At 56.2% G+C, this 18698-nt stretch overlaps 1 protein-coding gene across 3 annotated transcripts in view; it reads left to right on the top strand.

Annotated features, from left to right (window-relative positions):
- Positions 1-8534: 8534 nt before the first annotated feature.
- ADORA1 (adenosine A1 receptor) overlaps positions 8535-18698 on the top strand; it is a 35863-nt gene continuing 25699 nt past the window's right edge. Inside the window, exons 1-2 of one of the 3 annotated variants that reach the window (XM_045787617.2) lie at positions 8535-8740; positions 9604-10001. In XM_045787617.2, coding sequence (XP_045643573.1) covers positions 9661-10001 — 341 coding nt within the window. In that variant the 5' untranslated portion in view covers positions 8535-8740; positions 9604-9660. Of the gene's footprint in view, positions 8741-8922; positions 9261-9568; positions 10002-18698 lie in introns of those variants that run through there. The other 2 variants (XM_087857012.1, XM_045787616.2) reach the window with 2 other exon arrangements.

Genomic DNA, 18698 nt, shown 5'->3' with positions numbered 1-18698 from the left:
CTCCTGTCTATTCCTCTGGCCAGGAATTTTGGACTTCTGGGTGGGCCCGCAGAGGAGGCAGGGAGCCCAGGCCACATCCACCTCTCCACCCTGACTTTAGGAAAATGCACTTAGTGCAAAGACCTTTCACACGCCAGGGCTCTCCGGTGATAGGGCCTTGGGCTCAGGGCAGAGGGCCGGGGAAGATGTGAACGGAATAACCCCAACTAGCATTTAGAGTTCTGCTTAAAATCAGGGTAAGACTGGAGCTGAGAGAATGGGCTGAAGCCAGAATCTGTGGCCAAGCCTGAGATTTTTCAAAGGTCTCTTGTCTGTTCTTTTCCCAAGGATGTGGACCCATTTGGATGCTGCAGTGGTATGGAGTCTGTGCCTGGTGGTTGGGCTCCTGGCTCCCATCCCTGCTGGGCGGGGCTTGCGTCAGGCCATCTCGGTGGAAGCCTGTGTGCGGTGGGCTTTCCGCCTCGCTCCTGCCAGCAAGCCTTCAGTCTGCACCCCCCCCCCCACCCAGGGCGCAGTCCCCAAAGCACCTGATGAGGAATTCAGCGTGACAAGGTGACTGTTCACACTGGTGATGCTGCTTTTCAAATTCCGGACGCCTTGTTCCCTCGGGCAGACCGCAGAATATCCGAGAGGGGCTCATCGTGATCTGTTGCAAAGAACCCCAGACCAGGAATGGGAGGCCTGAGCTCCTTTTTCAGTGCCAGTCTTTGGTGGTCCCAGGCCTTCCTCTGAGCCTCTGTGTCGTAACCTGTTACAGGGGATCATAAGAGCTTCTGCACCAGGCAGCAGGACGATACCTCGGATAGATGTGACAAAGTCCCAGGTGCGTGGTCCGGCCCCTCCTTCTGTCTGCATCTCCCCAAAACAAGTGAGAAGACAGGTTCACACAAAAACTCAGACACGAATTTCACAGCGGCATCATTTACGATAGCCTCAAAGTGGACACCACCCAAATGAACATCAGCCGACGAGCCAATCAACACGGTGTGGTACAGACACTCGCCGGGCTATTCAGTCCTCAGAAGGAATGCAGGACTAACACTTGCTCAGTACAGCTGAACCCCGAGGACGTTATGCCAAGTGAAAGAAGCCAGCCACAGAGGACGGCATGATGTATGGCTCTGCTCGCATGAAGGGTCCAGAACAGGAAACCCCCCGAGACAGCAAGCAGATCAGTAGTACCCGCCTGGGTCTGCGGAGGGGTGGATAGGGTTCGGGAAGTGACTGCTAATGGGGGCGAGGGTTTTTGGAGGGTGACGAAAATGTCCTCAAATTAAGCCATGGGATGGCTGCACAATTCCGTAATTATGCTGAAACATCCCTGAGTTGTTCACTTTACATGGGTGAACTTTATGATAGGTAAATTAGGCATCAATAAAGCGGTTTAAAAAAGGCACCTGGGTGTCCTGATTTAATCTAGAAACCCCTCTTCTGCCCCTCCTCCCCTCTCTCCCCCAACCTTCATGGCCCTCTTCTCCCTCTCAGAACATACAGAAGGTAATGGGCATACTTCTCTTTCTTGAGGGGCAAGGGCACTGTTGGATGGGTGGGAAGGAATAGGGACGCATTAGGGAGTCCGGATGCCACCCTGCCTAACTACGACAGAAGCCGCGGGAGCTCCCCTGCCTTGATTTCCCCTTTGGCCCACTGTGGGGAGAGGAGGCAGGGGACCCGGGCCCTTGCATCCCTGGAGACGGTGTCGGGGGAGTCCAGGAAGGTGGGGAGAATGGCCAGGTGGGGTGGGCCATGCAGGGAGCTCTCATGTGCCTGTTATGTGGTGGAGCCGCCGGGGATCTTCCCGGCGGTGGTGGGGTGGCAGGTGGACTGTACAGGGGTGCTTCTTTGGCTGCCGTCAGGGGCAGAGGAGCCAAAAAATCCACAGCTGGTGCCCCGTGGGCTGGGGTCAGGGGTGGGGCCAGGCCATGGGCTGTCACATGAGGAGTTGCTGGGGCCTGGAGAAGGCTGATTCTTTAATTGGTGTGCAACGTGCCAGGGCAAACTGCTGGCCATGTGTCTGGTGGGGGCGGTGGGGGGGGGGGTGGGGAGTGGGGGAGAGTCAGGCTGGGGCAGAAGGCCTGGGGGGCCTGCCCTCAAGACTCAGTGGGGGTGGGGGAAGAGGGGCTGGGAGATGGTGGAAAGCTAGTACCCCCAGGTCTGTGAGCTTCCAGAGCTCTGTGCCCAGCCAGCTGTCAGCAGCCACTTAGGATACTTGACAAGGGGGGGTCTGTTCTCAGTTTCTCTTCCCTCGGATTCATCTCTTCCTTGCCCCTGCTTCACTCCCTCAGGCTGTGAGCATGCTCAGATCTCCCCGCCTAAAACCAACCTCTTTTTGACCCCACTCTCCTGCAGCTAATCGTCCATCTTTTATTCTCTTCCCTGCCAGGCTCTTTCAAAGCCTTGTCTGCACCCGTGGCCCCCCCTTTCCCTACCTGCTCCAGCGTTAGCTCTGGAGATGGTGTTTCTACCCCCACTCCTCCCCCTTCTTGTCACCAAATCCTACCACTTCCCCCTCAGATCCTTCACGGCTGCTCTCCAGGCCTGAACCACTCAGCACCCTTCTTCCTGAAACAGCTGCTAGCCTGCTCCCCACTCTGACTGTTCTTCCCGGTGCCGTGGGCACAGCCGGCTTCTTTCCAATTTCTCTCCTGCCTGCTCCCCCTGAGTGATCTCCTCTCTCCCAGGGCTTGGACCACCACCTCGATGGAGAGGACCCAGCCGGAGCTCTGACTGTCTCCTTGGCCATGTCCACAAGCCTGCTGGCCCTTGCGCCTGGATGTCCCCGTAGGCACATCCCCCCCAACCTGTGCTCCTGCCCCCAGCCCCTGAAAGCCACGTCTCCTGCTTTATGTCCACCCCATTGTCGCCAGCACTCCCCAGGAGCCCCGGCTAGAAATCTAAGTCATTGCCTCTCCGTTCTCCCTGGCTGCTCTGTGTGACTGGCCAAGGAGCCTGGGAGTCCCATGTGACATCTCTCTTGGCCATTTTCTCCGTTCCCACAGCTTCCTCTTATGTTTGGCTTTTAATCTTCTTTGGCCAAGACAGGTCTTCCTGCTCTACCTCTCCCTCCTCCAGTCCACTCTGCACAGGGTCACAGAATGGTCTTTCCAAAGCATCTTTCAGATCCATCCTCGTCCTGCTCAAAAATGCTCAGAGGCTTCTCATCACTGATAGCGTAGGTCATGATATCTGCCTTGTGATTTCCAACGTGAAAAGCACTTTCGAACAAATAAAACAGGTAACATCATTATTCCTCTTTTATAGAAAAGAGGACTGAAGCTCAGAGGGATGTGGTGAGTGACTGGGGTTCACCCAGTGCCACAAGGGGAGCCGGGACTGGGGCTGAAGTCTTCTGGATTCTCCTGGGTGCCTGGCCCATGTGAGTCTTCTCAGCCTCCCCCGGGAGGCCACCAGCAGCATGGTCCCCAGCTGTCACCCTGCTACCCAGCCTGAGGTCAGTGCCCCAGCCAAGGCCCCAGTCTTGCTCAGAAACCCCTCCTCCATCCCATCGGAGCTTCTCCACAAACACGGGGCATCCTGCTTCTCCTCCAAGGCCCCCAGGCCGGGCCGGCCCAGTGAGCACTCTGCCTTCCCTGTGGCACCTGCAACATACCCTCTGGAGCTCTAGCAAATTCTAAGCAGGCTCGACGCTAGCCCTGTCCTCTGGGTGCACACTCTGAGCTCTTGGACAGCACCTTGGAACAGGGCCATCTCCATCGTAGGTCCCTCATTAATATTAGTTGAGCTAACCAATGAATGGATGAGGCTGCTGGAGATTCCTTTCTCCAGGAACCCCTTCCAGACCAATGGGTTCAGTAATCCCAATCACCCCCTGACCCTCACACATCCTGCCCGGAATAAAACACACCACAACTGGGTCAGTCTCAGCTCCGCCAGGTGGCTTCCCTTTTAACCTCTCTTGGCTTCAGCTGACAATGGCTTTGCTACCTGCCAGGCGTGTGGTGAGCATTAAACGGGCTGCTCTCTGTGGGCCATAACTGCTGTGCACCTGACACCCCTCTGTTATCATGGGACTGTGCATCTACTCGATGCCGGCTCCGTCTGGGGGTGCTGGGGAGGCCGTGAACTCCAGCGGGGGGTTAAATGGCTGGTGCTCAAGGGGTTCCCCGAGGGATCCATGGGGCCGGGGCCCAGAGCACGGCTCATTTCTGGATGTCTCCCCCTAGGCACCAGGCTCTTCCCCATCACATGGGTAGGTTTGACCAAGTTAAGGGCCTCTCTGGGTCTCGGTTTCCTCATGTACACGATGAACACGTTGAGTTTAACTTCCGATTTTCAAGTTTTTTTAAAGACACAGAGCTAATAAAACCTTACATTCAAATAAAATCTCACACCAGGAACCCACACGTCCGACCAGTCAGGGCAGAGGCGCTCTAGAAAAAGCAGTGGGTGGCTCTGTGAGCCCCCAAGACCTGAGCCTCCTTCCCAGTCTTGGAGGCCCTGAGGCTTCTCCCCCAAGCCCTGAAGGGTCCTCAGCTCCCAGTACAACCCGCCCATCCCACCCCACTGGTGAGAGGGCTGCCAGCCACCCTTCCAGCCCTGGCATTGACTCTTTTTCATCCCTGCTGAAATTCAACAAGACCGGGGTTGGTGGGGGGGTGGAGACTGAGGTTAGAAAGACATCCTATCCTCACAGGAGGGACGTGTATTGTTCAAGCCGATGTTCTCCACCTGATGGGAGCTCTTTCTGGAAACTATGGGGGAGACTTTAGTTTTCTTATCTCTCTATCCCCAGTGCTCAGATCACTGTCTGATACGAAAAAAGGGGTGCGATAAATGTTTGTTGAATAGGATAAAAGAATGAATGAATGAACAAAGGAACAATGAGGCTGAGAAGGAATGAGAGTGACGTCCTCCTTCAGGAAGAGTTCCACGCTGTCTGGAGGAACTTGGACTAACTAGCCCCGACCGATCCCATGCCTCCCCCGCCCTCACAAGCACGCAGGCTCACAGGGGACTATGCAGGCCACGTGGAAACTCCTTCCCCAGCATCTCCCCCACAGGAGCCTCTGACCTGGGAGAGGGGAGAAGGGATGAGGACGCAGAGAGACCTAGATTCCAAATCTGAAGAGGGAGGGAACTCGGAGGAAGTCACTGCAGGGGCTTGGAGGTGGGCTCCCGGGGGGGGGGGGGAGGCCAGGGGCTTCCCAGCCATCCAGAAATCCTTCCCCTCCAACCTGCCTGCCCTGGCTCAGCCCTCCTCCCCTTTCTCCTTGTACACATACTGCCCAGAACAATGCTGAGAAACACCACAGAGACCAAAATAACCTCCTCCCTGCTGGAAAGGGAAAGAGACAAATCTTAAACCTCATCCACTCCCCCAGGCCTCTCTGGGGGCCTTGCTGGCCTCGCTACCCCATTCCTGCTGGTATCCTGAGAATGGGTGCCCAGGAATGGCTTCCCTCCTTGGACAGACCCTTCCCTGTCTAGTTTGGAGAATTCTAGGAAGGAGGGCATGTGAGGTTGCCCCTCAGGGGGGCTACACTTCAGCCCTCCCTCTTCTCCCTACAGCCCTGCCCTCAGCACAGAGACTGCAGGGGTGAGGGGCCTGGAGAAGCCCAGGATGGGGCTCCGGAAGGAAAAAAGTGGGACCAAGAGGTAAAGGGGCGAGGGGGTGAAGGGTAGGCCCTGGGAGTATTTAGACTCACTGTGATATTATCTTGTCCCTTGAGCCACAAAAAGCTTTTCACTGGGTTCCTGTAAGGGCCCCCGAGTCTGGTACCTGTGGGATTTAGCACGACTGGCTGCACAGAGCAAATTCGAGAATTTTGCATTCCCCTACTCTTTCCACTGCGGACACCACTCCAGCTGCCTGGTGCTGCCTACTTGTCTTGTGGATAAAATATCTGTTCCAGCCACTCTCATAAGTCAGCGCATTAAGCCCTCGCAGCTATGCGGGAGGTAGTACTCCTATGCCCATTTTATGGATGAAGAAACCAAGACTCATCTGTTCAAGGAGGGGAAAGCCTGGAGGGTCATGTCTTGGCAGAGCAGGAGTGGCCCCCGGTCTGGGGAGGGTCATCTAGTCAGGGGGTCCTGGACATACTTGGAAAGCCAGAGAGTTTTTGGCTCAATGTAAATCCTGGGAATCTTGTTTCACCTGTTCTGCCTACACTTTCTCACATTGTCTTTTTCCCATTACAGACCTCTGATGTCCCCCTTCTCCTGCCACAAAACTCTCTTCCTCTCAGTCCTGGAATCTGCCCTAGATGGAGTAGTCAGGACTCACAAGGTTTCTAGGTAGAAAGGCCCAGCACCCGTGGTCTCCATCTTGGCCATGTCTCTCCCCTTGGAATGAACTTACCAGCTGTTGGAGCAGGAGAGGACGAAAGATGTCAATTGCCTGAGTTGACCGATGGGTAAACAGAAGCCAAGGGAGGAAACGTGATTTGCCCGGACCACCCATTCAGTGAGTGGCAGAGTAAGGCCTAGAAGTCAGCCTCCAGCTCTTCTGACTCTTAATCAAGTGCTCTTTTCATGGCACCAAATGGCTCTGCTGCCCAGGAGCACTGTGTTTACCATGGACACCCCCACTCCCTCCTGCCCAAACGACTCTGAGGAGATAGTGTGTTTTTTTCCAGAACAGCTCTCTGGGATGGACCCTGACTGGGCCAGCTCTGTTCTCAAACAGGCCAGTGTAATCCCCCAGGAGGCCCGGCCCTGGGAACAGGCAAAGGTTGAGAGAGGAAGGGAGGGAGAGAGAGAGGAAAGAAGGGAAGAGGGTTTCGGTTCATTTCACCCAGAACTGAAGAAAAACATGATCTACAGGTATTGCGCAAACGTATCCACTCCATGTCAGCCACCCACAGTGAGAAGAACTGGGGGAGAGCTCAGGTGCCCTCCAGAGCTGAAGATGCTGGAAGGTTAGATAGGGTGATGCATCACTTCCCTCCCCCCCACCCCCAGCCCCAGCTAGACCTGCCTGGGTCTTCCTGGGGTTTTTCTATCAGCTACATGAGTGAAAATCAGGGGGCTGAGTGAAAATCAAAAGAAAGCCTTGATCCCAAAAGAACTTAGGCCAAGGCAAGGGTTCAAGGCAGGGGGATAGACGCACAGGTTGGCATGTTCACGTGCCGTGGGGACAAAGCAGAATGTTGGGATGCCATTGGGAGTGTGGAGGAAGTCTGCAGGGGAAGTGGAGGGAAAGGAGGGGGAAAGGAGAGTGGGCACATCCTAGCTTCTCCAGCTGGGCTCCAGGGAAGGACTGCAATTTGCTGTCTGAGGCACAGATTCCTTGCTCCCCCCAAAGGCAGAAATGGAAGTGGTCTTTCCCCAAGCCGGCTTTCTTCCTCCTCCCCCAGAAGATTCAACCTGCCCTTACCCCCTCCTTCCAGCGGCTCAGCTTCCCGCCCCAGCCCATCCCCACTGGGGCTTCAGCACAGACCCCCTCCCCAGAAGCTGTATGCTTACCCTCCTCTGGGCAGAACCTTTTTCTAGCTATCTGGAGATCCAACAAGGGGGCAGTGCCCGCAGGAGCCGGGGTGTGGCCCGGTGGGCCTGATCTTTGCCTGACAGCCTGACTCTCTTTGCCCTCCCAGGCCCACTTCTAACATCCACGAACAAGGCTTTCTCAGATCAGGGTCTCTGCAAGGCACGGGGTTCTGGGTGAGAGTCTGCCCCCAGGAGGTCCTGGGTGGGTACCAGTGGGCCGCCTAAACTGTAACTGCAGCAGGAGGCAGCCGCGAGGGATCAGGATGGGACACAGCGTGGAGAGCACTGTGTCAGGAGTCAAGAGTCTGGTTTCTGACTCTGGGCCCCTTAGGATTTGCCATGTGATCTTGCGGAAGTCCCCTCCTTCCCCAGGTCTGCTTCTTCATCTATAACCTGAGGGGGTTGCACTGGATACCTTTTGGCTTAGGTGCTGTGCTATGAAGAGGGAGGGGGAGGAAAGGAAAGGGGCACAAGAGGGGGTGACAGTGGCCGAGATCATCTTAGGAAGGTAGATCACTTCTCTGAGTCCCAGTGCCCTCATTTGTAAAATGGACATTGCTAATAGACGAGCAAGCAGTTCTGAAAGATAGAGAAGAAATGAATATAATGACTCAGGATAGAGCCTGCAAAGTAATGTGCTCTGGAAAGATGTTAGTTCCTGGGAATATGCAGGGGCTGGTTTCATGGGAGAGCAGGGTTTCAGCAGTGAGAGGTGGCAGCGTGTGCTGGGGCTTCTAGCTGACTGTTGGGGGCGGGGGTTCGGGTGGGGGGCACCCTGGAGCCCTGCAGGTGAGAGGCCATGCCACGCCGGGTGCAGGGGTGGCCCGAAGCCAGACCGGGGCTCCCCGGCATCACGCACTGAGAAGGGAGCCAGTGAACACAGGGAGGCTGCCCGTCTGTCCACTCCCGACGCGGGATTCACACACCAGACCCTGCGAAAAGCTCACATTTTCCCAGCTTTTCTCACCCAGAATCACTTCCTTTGTTTAGAGGAGGGGGTGGGGGAGGAGACGGAGGGCGAGGAGGGAGGGGCCCGCGGGTGCCGCCGCCGCCCCCGCCCCCTCCCGGTGTGCGGAGCCGGGTTGTCACTCAGCTCCCGCGCCGGGGGCGACGGAGGCGCCGGCGCCCGCGTGGAGTCCCAGCCAGCGACCGTCCCCCTGGACCCGACAGGCTGGCCCTGGCTCATCCAGGCATCCCCGGAGCGGGCTGCTGCCGAAGGCGTCGAGCTGGGAGGGTGCTGGGACACAACCGTTCAGGTGGCTAGGAGCTCTGCCAGCTCTGGTGACCTTGGGTAAGTCTGTGCCTTGGTTCGCCCCCGGGGCTCCCCAGTGGGTATGCAGGAGAGGGCTGAGAGGGGAGGCCAGAATGCCCGTTGGGGCAGGAGCGGGCGAGAGTCCCTGGCCTGGGAGGGTCCCTGGAGCGGGACCAGGGAGCTGTGAGAGGCGGGCGCCAGCAGTGCCCGGGGTGGGTGGCGCCGGGCACGTGTGCGCTCCGGCCGGGCAAAGCGGAGCCGGCGCCCCGATCTGCGGCTGGGCTCCGTCCCCCAGCCCCACGCCTGCCAGCCCAGTCCCAGGTGCGACACCGGGGCGCTACCTCTTTAAAAGCGCCCGGGGCCGAGCCTCCGCCGCACCATGTGATTGCTTGAAAGGCCGGGCTGGGAGAGCTGCGGCGGGAGCGGGAGGACGATGAGCCGCCGCGCGGTGCCTGGAGCCCAGCCCTGCCCGGCGCGGCCCCGCAGCTCTGCGCGCCGCCAGGTGCCCAGAACTTTGGGCACCGCCTCCGGGACCCCCTGGTGGCCAGCGGGCAGGATGGTGAGCTCCCTGCAGCCTCTTCTGTGGGATGGGTGGGCAGAGCCAGGCACAGGGACCCCTGTGGGGTGTGTGCGTGCCCAGGGAGCTGCCTCACACCTGATAAAAAAGCCAGTGGAGGAGTGAGCACTGCTATTTTAAGTTGTTGAATGGAACCTCTAGGGATGATAAGGGGAGGGGACAAAGATTAGGCAGAGAAAGGGCCAGGGTTCCCCGCCAGCCTGGGCAGGCACCAGGTGTGCCAAGTGGGGTACTGCTCCAAAAGGCAGCGGGAGTGGCCGAGCTACCTGGGCTCCCCCTGCCCCTCCCAGGCAGGCTTCCCCACCCCAGGCTTCCGTGACCACAGGTACCTGCCTCCTGACCCTTGGTGCCCGTCCGCTGATGTGCCTGGCCCGTGCCTGCCATGCCGCCCTCCATCTCGGCCTTCCAGGCCGCCTACATTGGCATCGAGGTGCTCATCGCCCTGGTCTCTGTGCCCGGGAATGTGCTGGTGATCTGGGCGGTGAAGGTGAACCAGGCGCTGCGGGATGCCACCTTCTGCTTCATCGTCTCGCTGGCGGTGGCTGATGTGGCGGTGGGCGCTCTGGTCATCCCACTAGCCATCCTCATCAACATTGGGCCACGGACCTACTTCCACACCTGCCTCATGGTCGCCTGCCCTGTCCTCATCCTCACGCAGAGCTCCATCCTGGCCCTGCTGGCAATCGCCGTGGACCGCTACCTCCGCGTCAAGATCCCCCTCCGGTGAGTCCAGAACCGCTGAAGGTACCCGCTGCGCCCCACCCTGCGCCCCATGCTGGGTGGCTCCAGGGCCATCTAGAGAGGACAAAAGGTAGAGCAGAAGACCCCACGGAAGCCAGATAGTCCCTGGGCCATTGTGTGCCAGCCCTCACTCTGCCTTCCTGTCCCCTCTACAGTGCCAGGCTGAGCCGCAGTGGAAGCAGTGGGGGGCTAGGTAGCTGGAGGAATGGGAACCTGGCAGTGCCCAGGACCCCAGAGCCAAAGCTGCTGCTGTTCCCCTGACGTGCCCGGGGAAGCCGAGGCTGCCTGTTCAGCCTGGGGTGGGGGTGGGGGGGTTGGAGGGGGGCCACCAACACGGTCACAGTAAGTGATGGGTGGGAATAAACTGAACTCCACCCAACTGGGGATGGGGGAGGGGCCAAGCAGATGGCTAGAGTGGGGTGTCCGGAGGGTGGCCTACCAGGGGCAGGAGATCTGCTTCTCCAGCCAGCCCCGGGCAGGCTTCCCGAACACACTCTTCAGCTCTCCTGTTTTCTGGCATCGGCGGCAGCCAGCTCCACCCTCCAGCCCTGTCCGGTTGAACCCAAGCGCCTGATTACCTCTGCCCAACTTCCACTTACGGGATCTCTGTTGCAGGCAGGAGCGGGGAGAGATGCAGGTGCCCGCCCTTACGGTCCCTGTTCTGTTGCTAAGCTGTGTGTGGCTTTGTCAGGCACCGCAGGGGAGCTAATGCTGGGCCCAGGCAGCGCCAGGGTGGGTGGCCTGACAGTGGCAGTCTTCAGGCGGGTGTCCGGTCCACGCTGGGGCCTGCCAGGCCATAATCTCGTCACCAGGCACTGCCTGGGCCACCAAGTGCCAGTGAATGCCCGGGCGCGCTGCCAGTCCGTGCTGGTCCTGCTGGGACACTTGTGAGGCGTGCTGGCCCCTTCTTTGAGTCTGGTTACCACCAGTAGATTCCCTTCCTACCGGGAGATCTGGCCATCTCTGGCACCTGCCTTTCCCAGAGTAGCTTCCATATCTGGGACACGGGGCCTCTGGCCTCACTTGGCAGCTTGCCCGGGCAGGCCCAGGCGCCCACATCTCTCCCGTGTGTGTTACATTTGTGCACGTTTACCTTCTCGAAGCTTTTCTTCATGCACCACTGTTCTCCTGTCCTCTCTGTGATCCTCTAAGGGCGGTGGAGTAGGAACTGGTAAAGGAGAAACTTCGGAAAGACCGACAGGGTCTCCTGAAGCTGGTTGGGAGCGCAGCCTGGATTTCCCACCTTCCTTCCTGACTCCCCCTGTCCCGGCACCGACATGCCAGTCTCCGACATGCCCTGTGTACCTCCCTCATGACCTCGTTTCCCAGGGGAGATGGGTGAAGACTGCTGCTCAGGGGACAGGGGGAGGCAGAGAAGGGGGCCCTGAAGTCCCCTGCAGGCCCCGCTGTGGAGGGGCCCCCTGCTGCCATTGGTCCCAGGTCGTGGCTGGGCCGTGCAGAGGAAGCGGGTCTTGGCCCATTAGAGCGGCCTGGGCGTCTGAGCCGGACCATTATAACAAGGTGTTGCCACCTTAGGAAACTCACTCAGATATGCAGACGCAGGAGGGCCGCTCAAGAAACTGTCTGCTGAGCGGGTGCCAAGGTGAACCGAAGGCCCGATCCCGATGTGACAGAGGTCGCAGGCCTGCAGAATGTGCCCTACTCGCCCTGTGGGGGATGGGGGTGGCTGTGCCAGCAGGACGGCACGCTCGGTCTTCCAGGGGGTGGCTGTGGTTGCTTCTTGCTCCGGCCTCCGGGAGCTGGGGGTCTTGGGGAGCTGTCTTGAGGGCTGAGGCAGGGGGCTGCCTAGAGGCGGAGAATACAGGCCTGGGTTCGAATCTTAGCTATAAGTTCCTAGCTGTGTGACCTTGGGAAAGCCCCTTCTTCACCTTGTGAAGCTTCAATTTCCTCATGTATAAAAGGGGACATTAATAATAGTGCCTTCTTCCAGTGCCTGGGGGGCTCAGTTGTTGAAGCATCTGCCTTCGTCTCAGGTCATGATTCTGGGGTCCTGGGATCGAGTCCCGCATCAGGCTCCCTGCTCGGCGGGAAGCCTCTTTCTCCCTCTCTCCCGCTTGTGCTTGCTCATTAATAAATAAAATCTTTAAAAAATGAATAAGTATCATTTAAAAAAATAACAGTACCTTCTTCCTAAAATGATTGGAAGAATATAATAAACTATCTAGAAAACACTTAGTACCATCTAATGCGCTTAGTATCACCTGCAAGCCGTAAGTGGTATGTTTATGTGTGTAGCCCTATCGACATTGTTAACACATGCCTCAAAGTGGATGTGAATAAGCAAGCCCCGTGCCCCACCCCCTGCACACTCGTGCTCTTGTCCAGTAGCACATACGCTCCCCCCATATATGCGTGCATGCGCGCGCACACACACCGCATTTCCAGGCAGGTTTCAAAATAGTGTTAAGTTCTATTTGTACATGTTTCTTCCTCCTTGGTGGATTGTCAGTGTGTTCGGGGCAGTGAGCAGCAACTGCCTGTTGTCCCTTTCTGCAAGTTCTCCAGAATGCCTGGCTCCGTGTTTGGCACAAGGCAGACACTTAGTAAATGTCAGTTGAATTGGATGAGTTTTCAGAGCCTACAGGGTTGAGCCTCCGTCAGGCCTTCCAGATGTCTAACCTCTAGCCTTCTTGCTGGGAACTAGACCTCCCCTCCATTCTCCTTCAGGGATCTGACCACAGCTGCCCAACAGCTCAGGCCGGTCCTTTGGAACCACACCCCGGCAGTGCCTGGGAGTGTCCTGTCCTGTGGACAGGAGTCTTCTCAGGGGACAAAGACGGCTGGGGTCTAGGTCCTAAAGCCAGGATCCTTGAGGCTGGGCTGACTGGCTGGGCCACTCCAGGCCCTGGCCCCCGGGTCCCCCTGCAGGAGGAACAGCATGGTCCTCCCTGCGCAGTCAGAGTCAGCAGGCTGCTGGGCCTGGGAGAGCATCTCTCAGCCAGAGGTTCTCCACCCCCCCCACCCCCCGCCCCCCGCACTTGGCTTGCTGCCCTGACAAGCCAGGCAGAGGCAGAGGCTGTGGACACTGGGGAGGACTATTGACAGAGCGCTGGTGGGGCATCTGTGGGGCGGCCCGGTGATAGCAGTTAGCTTGGGCCCCTCACCAAGCAAAGCATGGTTTGGTCAGCCAACCACAAATTTTATTTCATTCCATTTGGCAAAAAGCCAAAGGAGAAAAAAGCTTCACATCACATAGTATGATCCAGTTACAAAAAAGAAAGAAAGAAAGAAGAAAGAAAGAAAGAAAGAAAGAAAGAAAGAAAGAGAGCTTGAATTATTGATTTGTCAATAACCTGTGGTCATTTACATGTGTTTTGTATTTTATTTGCATAGCACCACGCTGGCCTGCTAATCCAGACCCTATTCCCCTGAGCTCCTACTTCTAGGGAATCTCCAGCATTCTTCCACCGCCCCTCCCCTGAGTTTCTTTGGTGGCACTCTGTGGCCTACTCCAGGGGGCTGGTTAGGGGGTGGGGTGCCCTGAGCAAGGGCTGCCTGTGGCCAGAGAGGTTGGGGTGGCGTGAAGGGGTGGTGGGCGTCTGGGAGTCAGAAAACCTTGAGTCTGAGCCTTGCTCTGTTGCCACCTAACTGTGCGTCCTTGGCGAAACTATTCAACCTCTCTGAGCCCCAACCCCCACCTCATCTGTTTGGTGAAGGGACTAGGTCTGAGGCCTCTGAGCTTCCTTTCAGTGCTGTGTGGTTCTTCCTTATCATGACTCCTGCCGATGTGGTGTTGAGACCCTGGGACGGTTGTGTTGGGTTGTGTTTTCTAGCTTCTGGTGGTTCTGAGCCAGGCACAGTGTCACGTGTTGTTGCTGTTTACATGCTTCATTGCGTTTAGGGTTCCTAGCCTCTCACTAGTAGACCGCATTGCTATCCCCATTCTATTGACGCGTCTGTAGAAAGACTGAAGTCTGAGGGCCAGGGCGGTTCAGTGATTTGCCCAGACAAACACTTTGTCAGAAGCAGAGACAGGATTTGAATCCGGGCCTGTCTAGCAGATGTCTGTAACCAGGGAGAACATATGTATCTTGAATCAGCCCCACGAAGCTGTGGGATTTATGGAGTTTCCTCAAGGCTGTCAGTGGGGTGATTTTTCTCCTCTGATCTTTGCCAATGGCTTCTGCGCTCTGCACGGCCGTGCTGGGCGCCTCCCTCTCAGACCTCCTCACCTTCACTCCAGTGGGCAGGGGAGCCGCTGGCAGGCCGGCTTCTGTCTACAGCTGGAGGCCGGCCCAACTGGGCTGCTGACCCGGGGGAGCCCAGCAGAAAGCGTTGGAGGCCAGCGTGCCGGGGCAACGGAGAAATCTGGTAGATTAGGACATGTTTGCTGTTAGAAATCAAGTGAGCCTTTCCCACCCGGTGAGCCTGGGTCTTTTTTGATACCCCAAGTGTCTCCTGTGCTTGTACCCCGGCAGGCGACCGGCTGTGGCCTCAGGGTCCCAGAACAATTGTTCTCTATGGTGCCGTCTGCTTTCAGGGGTGGTAGGCTGTCTCCAGCTCCCCTACTGGGGGTGGGGGGGTGAGTCACAGGCCTCGAGTGGCTGGGGGGAGAGGAGCCCTGCAGCTTGACTTCCTCACACTTGCAGAAGGGGAAACAGCAGGGACCCAGGGCTTCAGCTCAAGGTCACTCCGTCTCTAGCCCTTTCCTCCTCCCAATTCTGATTCTCCATCCCCAGCCTCTGATGGAGAAGGCTCGGGCAGGAGGAGCCCTTGACAATGGCCCCTCCTGAAGGAACAGAACAGAGCAGGCAGCCTCCCCAGGATAAGTCAGCAAATCAGTGGTGGGCTTTGAGGGAGAAAGTGAAGAGAGGCTGTCCCCTTGAGATGAAAAGGGAAATGTCTTTGAATGAGGGCTGACCTTCGGGTGCTAAAGAGCCTGCCGAGTGCAGGGGGGACGTAGATTTAGTGGAGACAAATCTGGATGAGTTTCAAGGACGAAAGAAAGCTTCCCCCAGCTGGCATCGGAACTCCTTCCAGGAGGCCTCCCAGGGCTTTAGGAACCGTTGCCCAGGTGTTAGTGCAGCTTGGAAGCAGGGGAATGGCCACGATGCCGTCTAGAGAACCCCTCCACCAAGGCTCAAGGGGTGGAACCTTAGAGGCCGTGCCCTGACATTTGATATTCATTTCTGAGCACGAAAGGAATCCACGCGCATGGTGAAAATGTTGAGAAATATGGGGAAGAATACAGATGATAAAGTCACCAGTAATTCCACCACCTACAGATAACTAGTGTTAACATTTTGGTGTTCCAGAAAATTTTTCCACATGTATCTATATATAGCTGTATCTCTATATATCTGTGTCTTTCTCTATAGAGAGAAATATAATTTTTACATGGTAGAGAGCATGTGTGGCTCTATATCCCGCTTTATTTACTTACTGTGTTATAAGTATTTCCCTATGTCAATAAGAATGATTTTGTAAGAATTTTATGAGGGTAAAATATTGGATTGTCTTTTGTTCATCCTTTAGGTCTCAGCTAACACAGCCCCTCCTCTGGGAGGACATCTCTGACCCCCTCTCCACCTGGACCGGGCCAGGCTCCTCTGTTAGGGACTCAGGCTGTATCCACTTCTTCCCAGTTCCTTATGGTCCAGGTGGTTTTTCTGAGCCGGCTACACAGCAAGAGAGCCAGGACCCCATCTGTGTTCGTATCCTCTGTACCCGGCCCAGAGTAGGCATGCTGGACACATTTTTTGAATAAATGAATTTCATGTCTTACTTCTTCATTCTTACATTTTTAGCTGTTTGGATTGTGACTGATTTTGTGTAATTACGATCAACACTACAATGGTACCCACAATTCACCTTGTTTGTGCGGTCAGGGCCAAGCCCAGAGCCCTAGGTGTGCCTTCCGGTACAGAGCACAGCTTCCAACTACCAGGATTTTTAAATGAGGTTAAATATTTCTCCTCTCTCTTTACTCCACTTCTCCCCACTCCTCCTGCCCAAGTTCATGGACACTGCCGACCTCCAGAGGTGCGTCTGGTACCCCTCTGCCCATTTGCCCTTCTGGGCTAGACAGGGCGGGACTGGCTGGCCCGGCCTCCTTCTCATTACCTAGTCTCTATTCCCTGAGGCCTGGCCATCCTGTTTCTTTGCGTCTTGGTGAGGAGAGCAGCTCCCCGGGGAGAGGCTTGGAGCGTGGCTCTTCCTAGTTGTCCGCATTTGGCAGGGTGGGCACAGAGCAGAGAGGAAGGAGGACGGATGGCTCCTTGGGCTGTGTGAATGACCTCTTCAGCCTCAGCCTCTTTAACTCAAGCCCAGAGGAGGCTGTCAGCTGCTGTAGGGCAAAGAAGAGGCTGGTGGGTCATGGTGGGATGGGAGAGGAAGAGGGGGCAGGTGGGTGGGTGGGCCTTGGCATTCCTGCCCCCTTGGAAATACCAGCTTGGGGGTGGGCAGGGAGGTGGAGGCAGTGGCAAGGGCCTTCCCTGACCCTGAAGAAGAGGAGATGAGGAAACTTCTCCTACATTGCTCCTCACCCTGGGAGTTTTATCCCTGGCAGGAGTGGAAGTATAAGGTCAAGGAGATGGTGGCTTCCACACAGCTATGTCATAAACTGACTTGGAGCCCCTGTCATGTCCCAGGCACTGTGCAGGCCTTGCACCTGCAGATACAAAGATGAGCGGGCTGGTCTGGTCCTTCCATCTGGAGGCTCTCAGCCACTGTTGAAATTGTGGATTCCTGCAGACCAAGGTGGTCGAGGACAAACTCCCAACCTGCCTGGGGTGGGAGTGGGGGTGTCAGGAGACTGGTACCTGACACCTTGCAGTGCCTGGGGGGCGCAGCTGGACTTCACTCCACCCACACCCTCTGCAGCCTCGGTCACGCGGGAGAGGCCCTTCGGGACTGTCTTCCTGCCGCCTGCCTCCAGAACTTCTCTGTCCTGGGGGAGTGGGGCAACTGGTTACCCTTTCTTGTTCTCATACAGAGCCCTGATATAGATAGATCTATTCATTCATTCATTCATTCATTCATTCATTCATTCATTCAGCAAACATTTACCTTATGCCTCCTCTGTGCCAGGCATTGTTACAGATACTCAGATACTCAGGATACGTTTGTTAACAAAACAAAGATTCCCCCTAGAGTCTGCATTCTAGTGGGATGGAGGACAGATGCTAAGTATTAACCACAATACCTGATATGCAGAGTGTTAGAAGGTAGACCCGAGCCGATGGGAAAAGGAAAAGAGCAGGCTAAATGGGATTGGGGTTGCCAGGGTGGGGGTGGGGAGAAAGGGTTGCAGTTTTTGTTTTGTTTTGTTTTAAGATTTTATTTATTTATTTGAGAGAGAGAGAGGGAGAGCGAGTGACCACGGACAGCGTGTGGGGGGGGGGGGGAGGAGAGGGAGAAGGAGCGGGGTTGGGGGGCAGGGAGAGGGAGAAGCAGGCTCCCCACTGAGCAGGGAGCCTGACACAGTTTCCATCCCAGGACCCTGAGATATGACCTGAGACCCAGAGATCATGACCTGAGCCGAAGGCAGACGCTTAGCCTTAGCCGACTGAGCCCCCCAGGCGCCCCGTAAAGGGTTGCAGTTTTAAATGGGGTGGCCACGGAGGCTCCCTTGAGAAGGTGCCGTTTGAGCAAAACCTTAGAGGGGAGGGACAAAGCTGCGCAGATATTAGGAGAACATTTCACGCAGAGGAAATGCTTAGAGCGAAGGTCCTAGGCAAGGAAGAGACCTGAAGGGTTTGGGGGACTGGCAAGGAGGTCTGTGCCGCTGGGGTGGAGTGATAAAGGGGGAGAGTGGCCGGAGATGGGACTGGAAAGGTCATGACCTACTGACTCGGAGGCTGCTGGAAGGACTTTGGCTTTTATTCTGAGGGAAATGGGAGCCATTGCAGGGTTTAGAGCAAAGAAGCCACATGATTTGACTTAGGTTTTAAAGGCTCACTCTGCTGCTGTATTGCGAAGGCCCCGGAGAGGGAAGCAGGGGTCTGGGTAGTTCTGCAGTAGAGGTGGCCTGAGACAGAACGGCGCTGCGCTGGTGGTGAGAGGTGGTGAGTTCTGGATGCGCTTTTTCAAAGTTCACTTTTTATTGAGGTGACATGTGTATATAGTGAAATGCTTCAGTCTTAAGCATGTAGCTTAATGAAGTTTTGCATGTAGCTGTCTGTATCTATGTGACCACCACCCCATCAGTATTTGCAGCCTCTCAGCACTCCAGATGGTTCCCTTTTGTCCCTCCTATACCCTCTGAAAGGTCGCCACCATTCTGACCTTCATCCCCATAGACTGATTTTGCCTGTTCCTGAATTTCTATAAAGGGAATCCAGTAGTATGTCTCTTTTGTGTCTGGCTTCTGAAGCTTCAAATGATGTCTGGGATTCATCCCTGTTCTTGAGTGAAACAGTAGGAGTTTTGTTGGTTGGATGGCTTGTGGGGTTTTTTTCTCATTGCTAGAATTCCATTGTATGAATGTACGATGATTTGTTAAAATTCTGGATGTATTTTGAAGAGCCAAGGAATTTGCTTATGGATTGGGTGCAGGATGTGAGAGAAGGAAGAGGCAAGCAGGACCAGACTTTCAGTCCTCAGCAGCTGGCAGGGTGGAGTTGGCATTATAAGGTGGGAAAGGCTCCCGGGCGGTCCGGGTTTTGTGTGCAACGGAGTTCAGATTTGGACACATTGAGTTTGGGGTATCTGTCAAGT

This window comes from Ursus americanus, chromosome 2 (genome assembly GCF_024610735.1).
Source record: "Ursus americanus isolate L20-20 chromosome 2, mUrsAme1.1.p, whole genome shotgun sequence".
Classification (NCBI taxonomy): domain Eukaryota; kingdom Metazoa; phylum Chordata; class Mammalia; order Carnivora; family Ursidae; genus Ursus; species Ursus americanus.
This window is presented reverse-complemented; position numbering and strand designations above follow the sequence as displayed.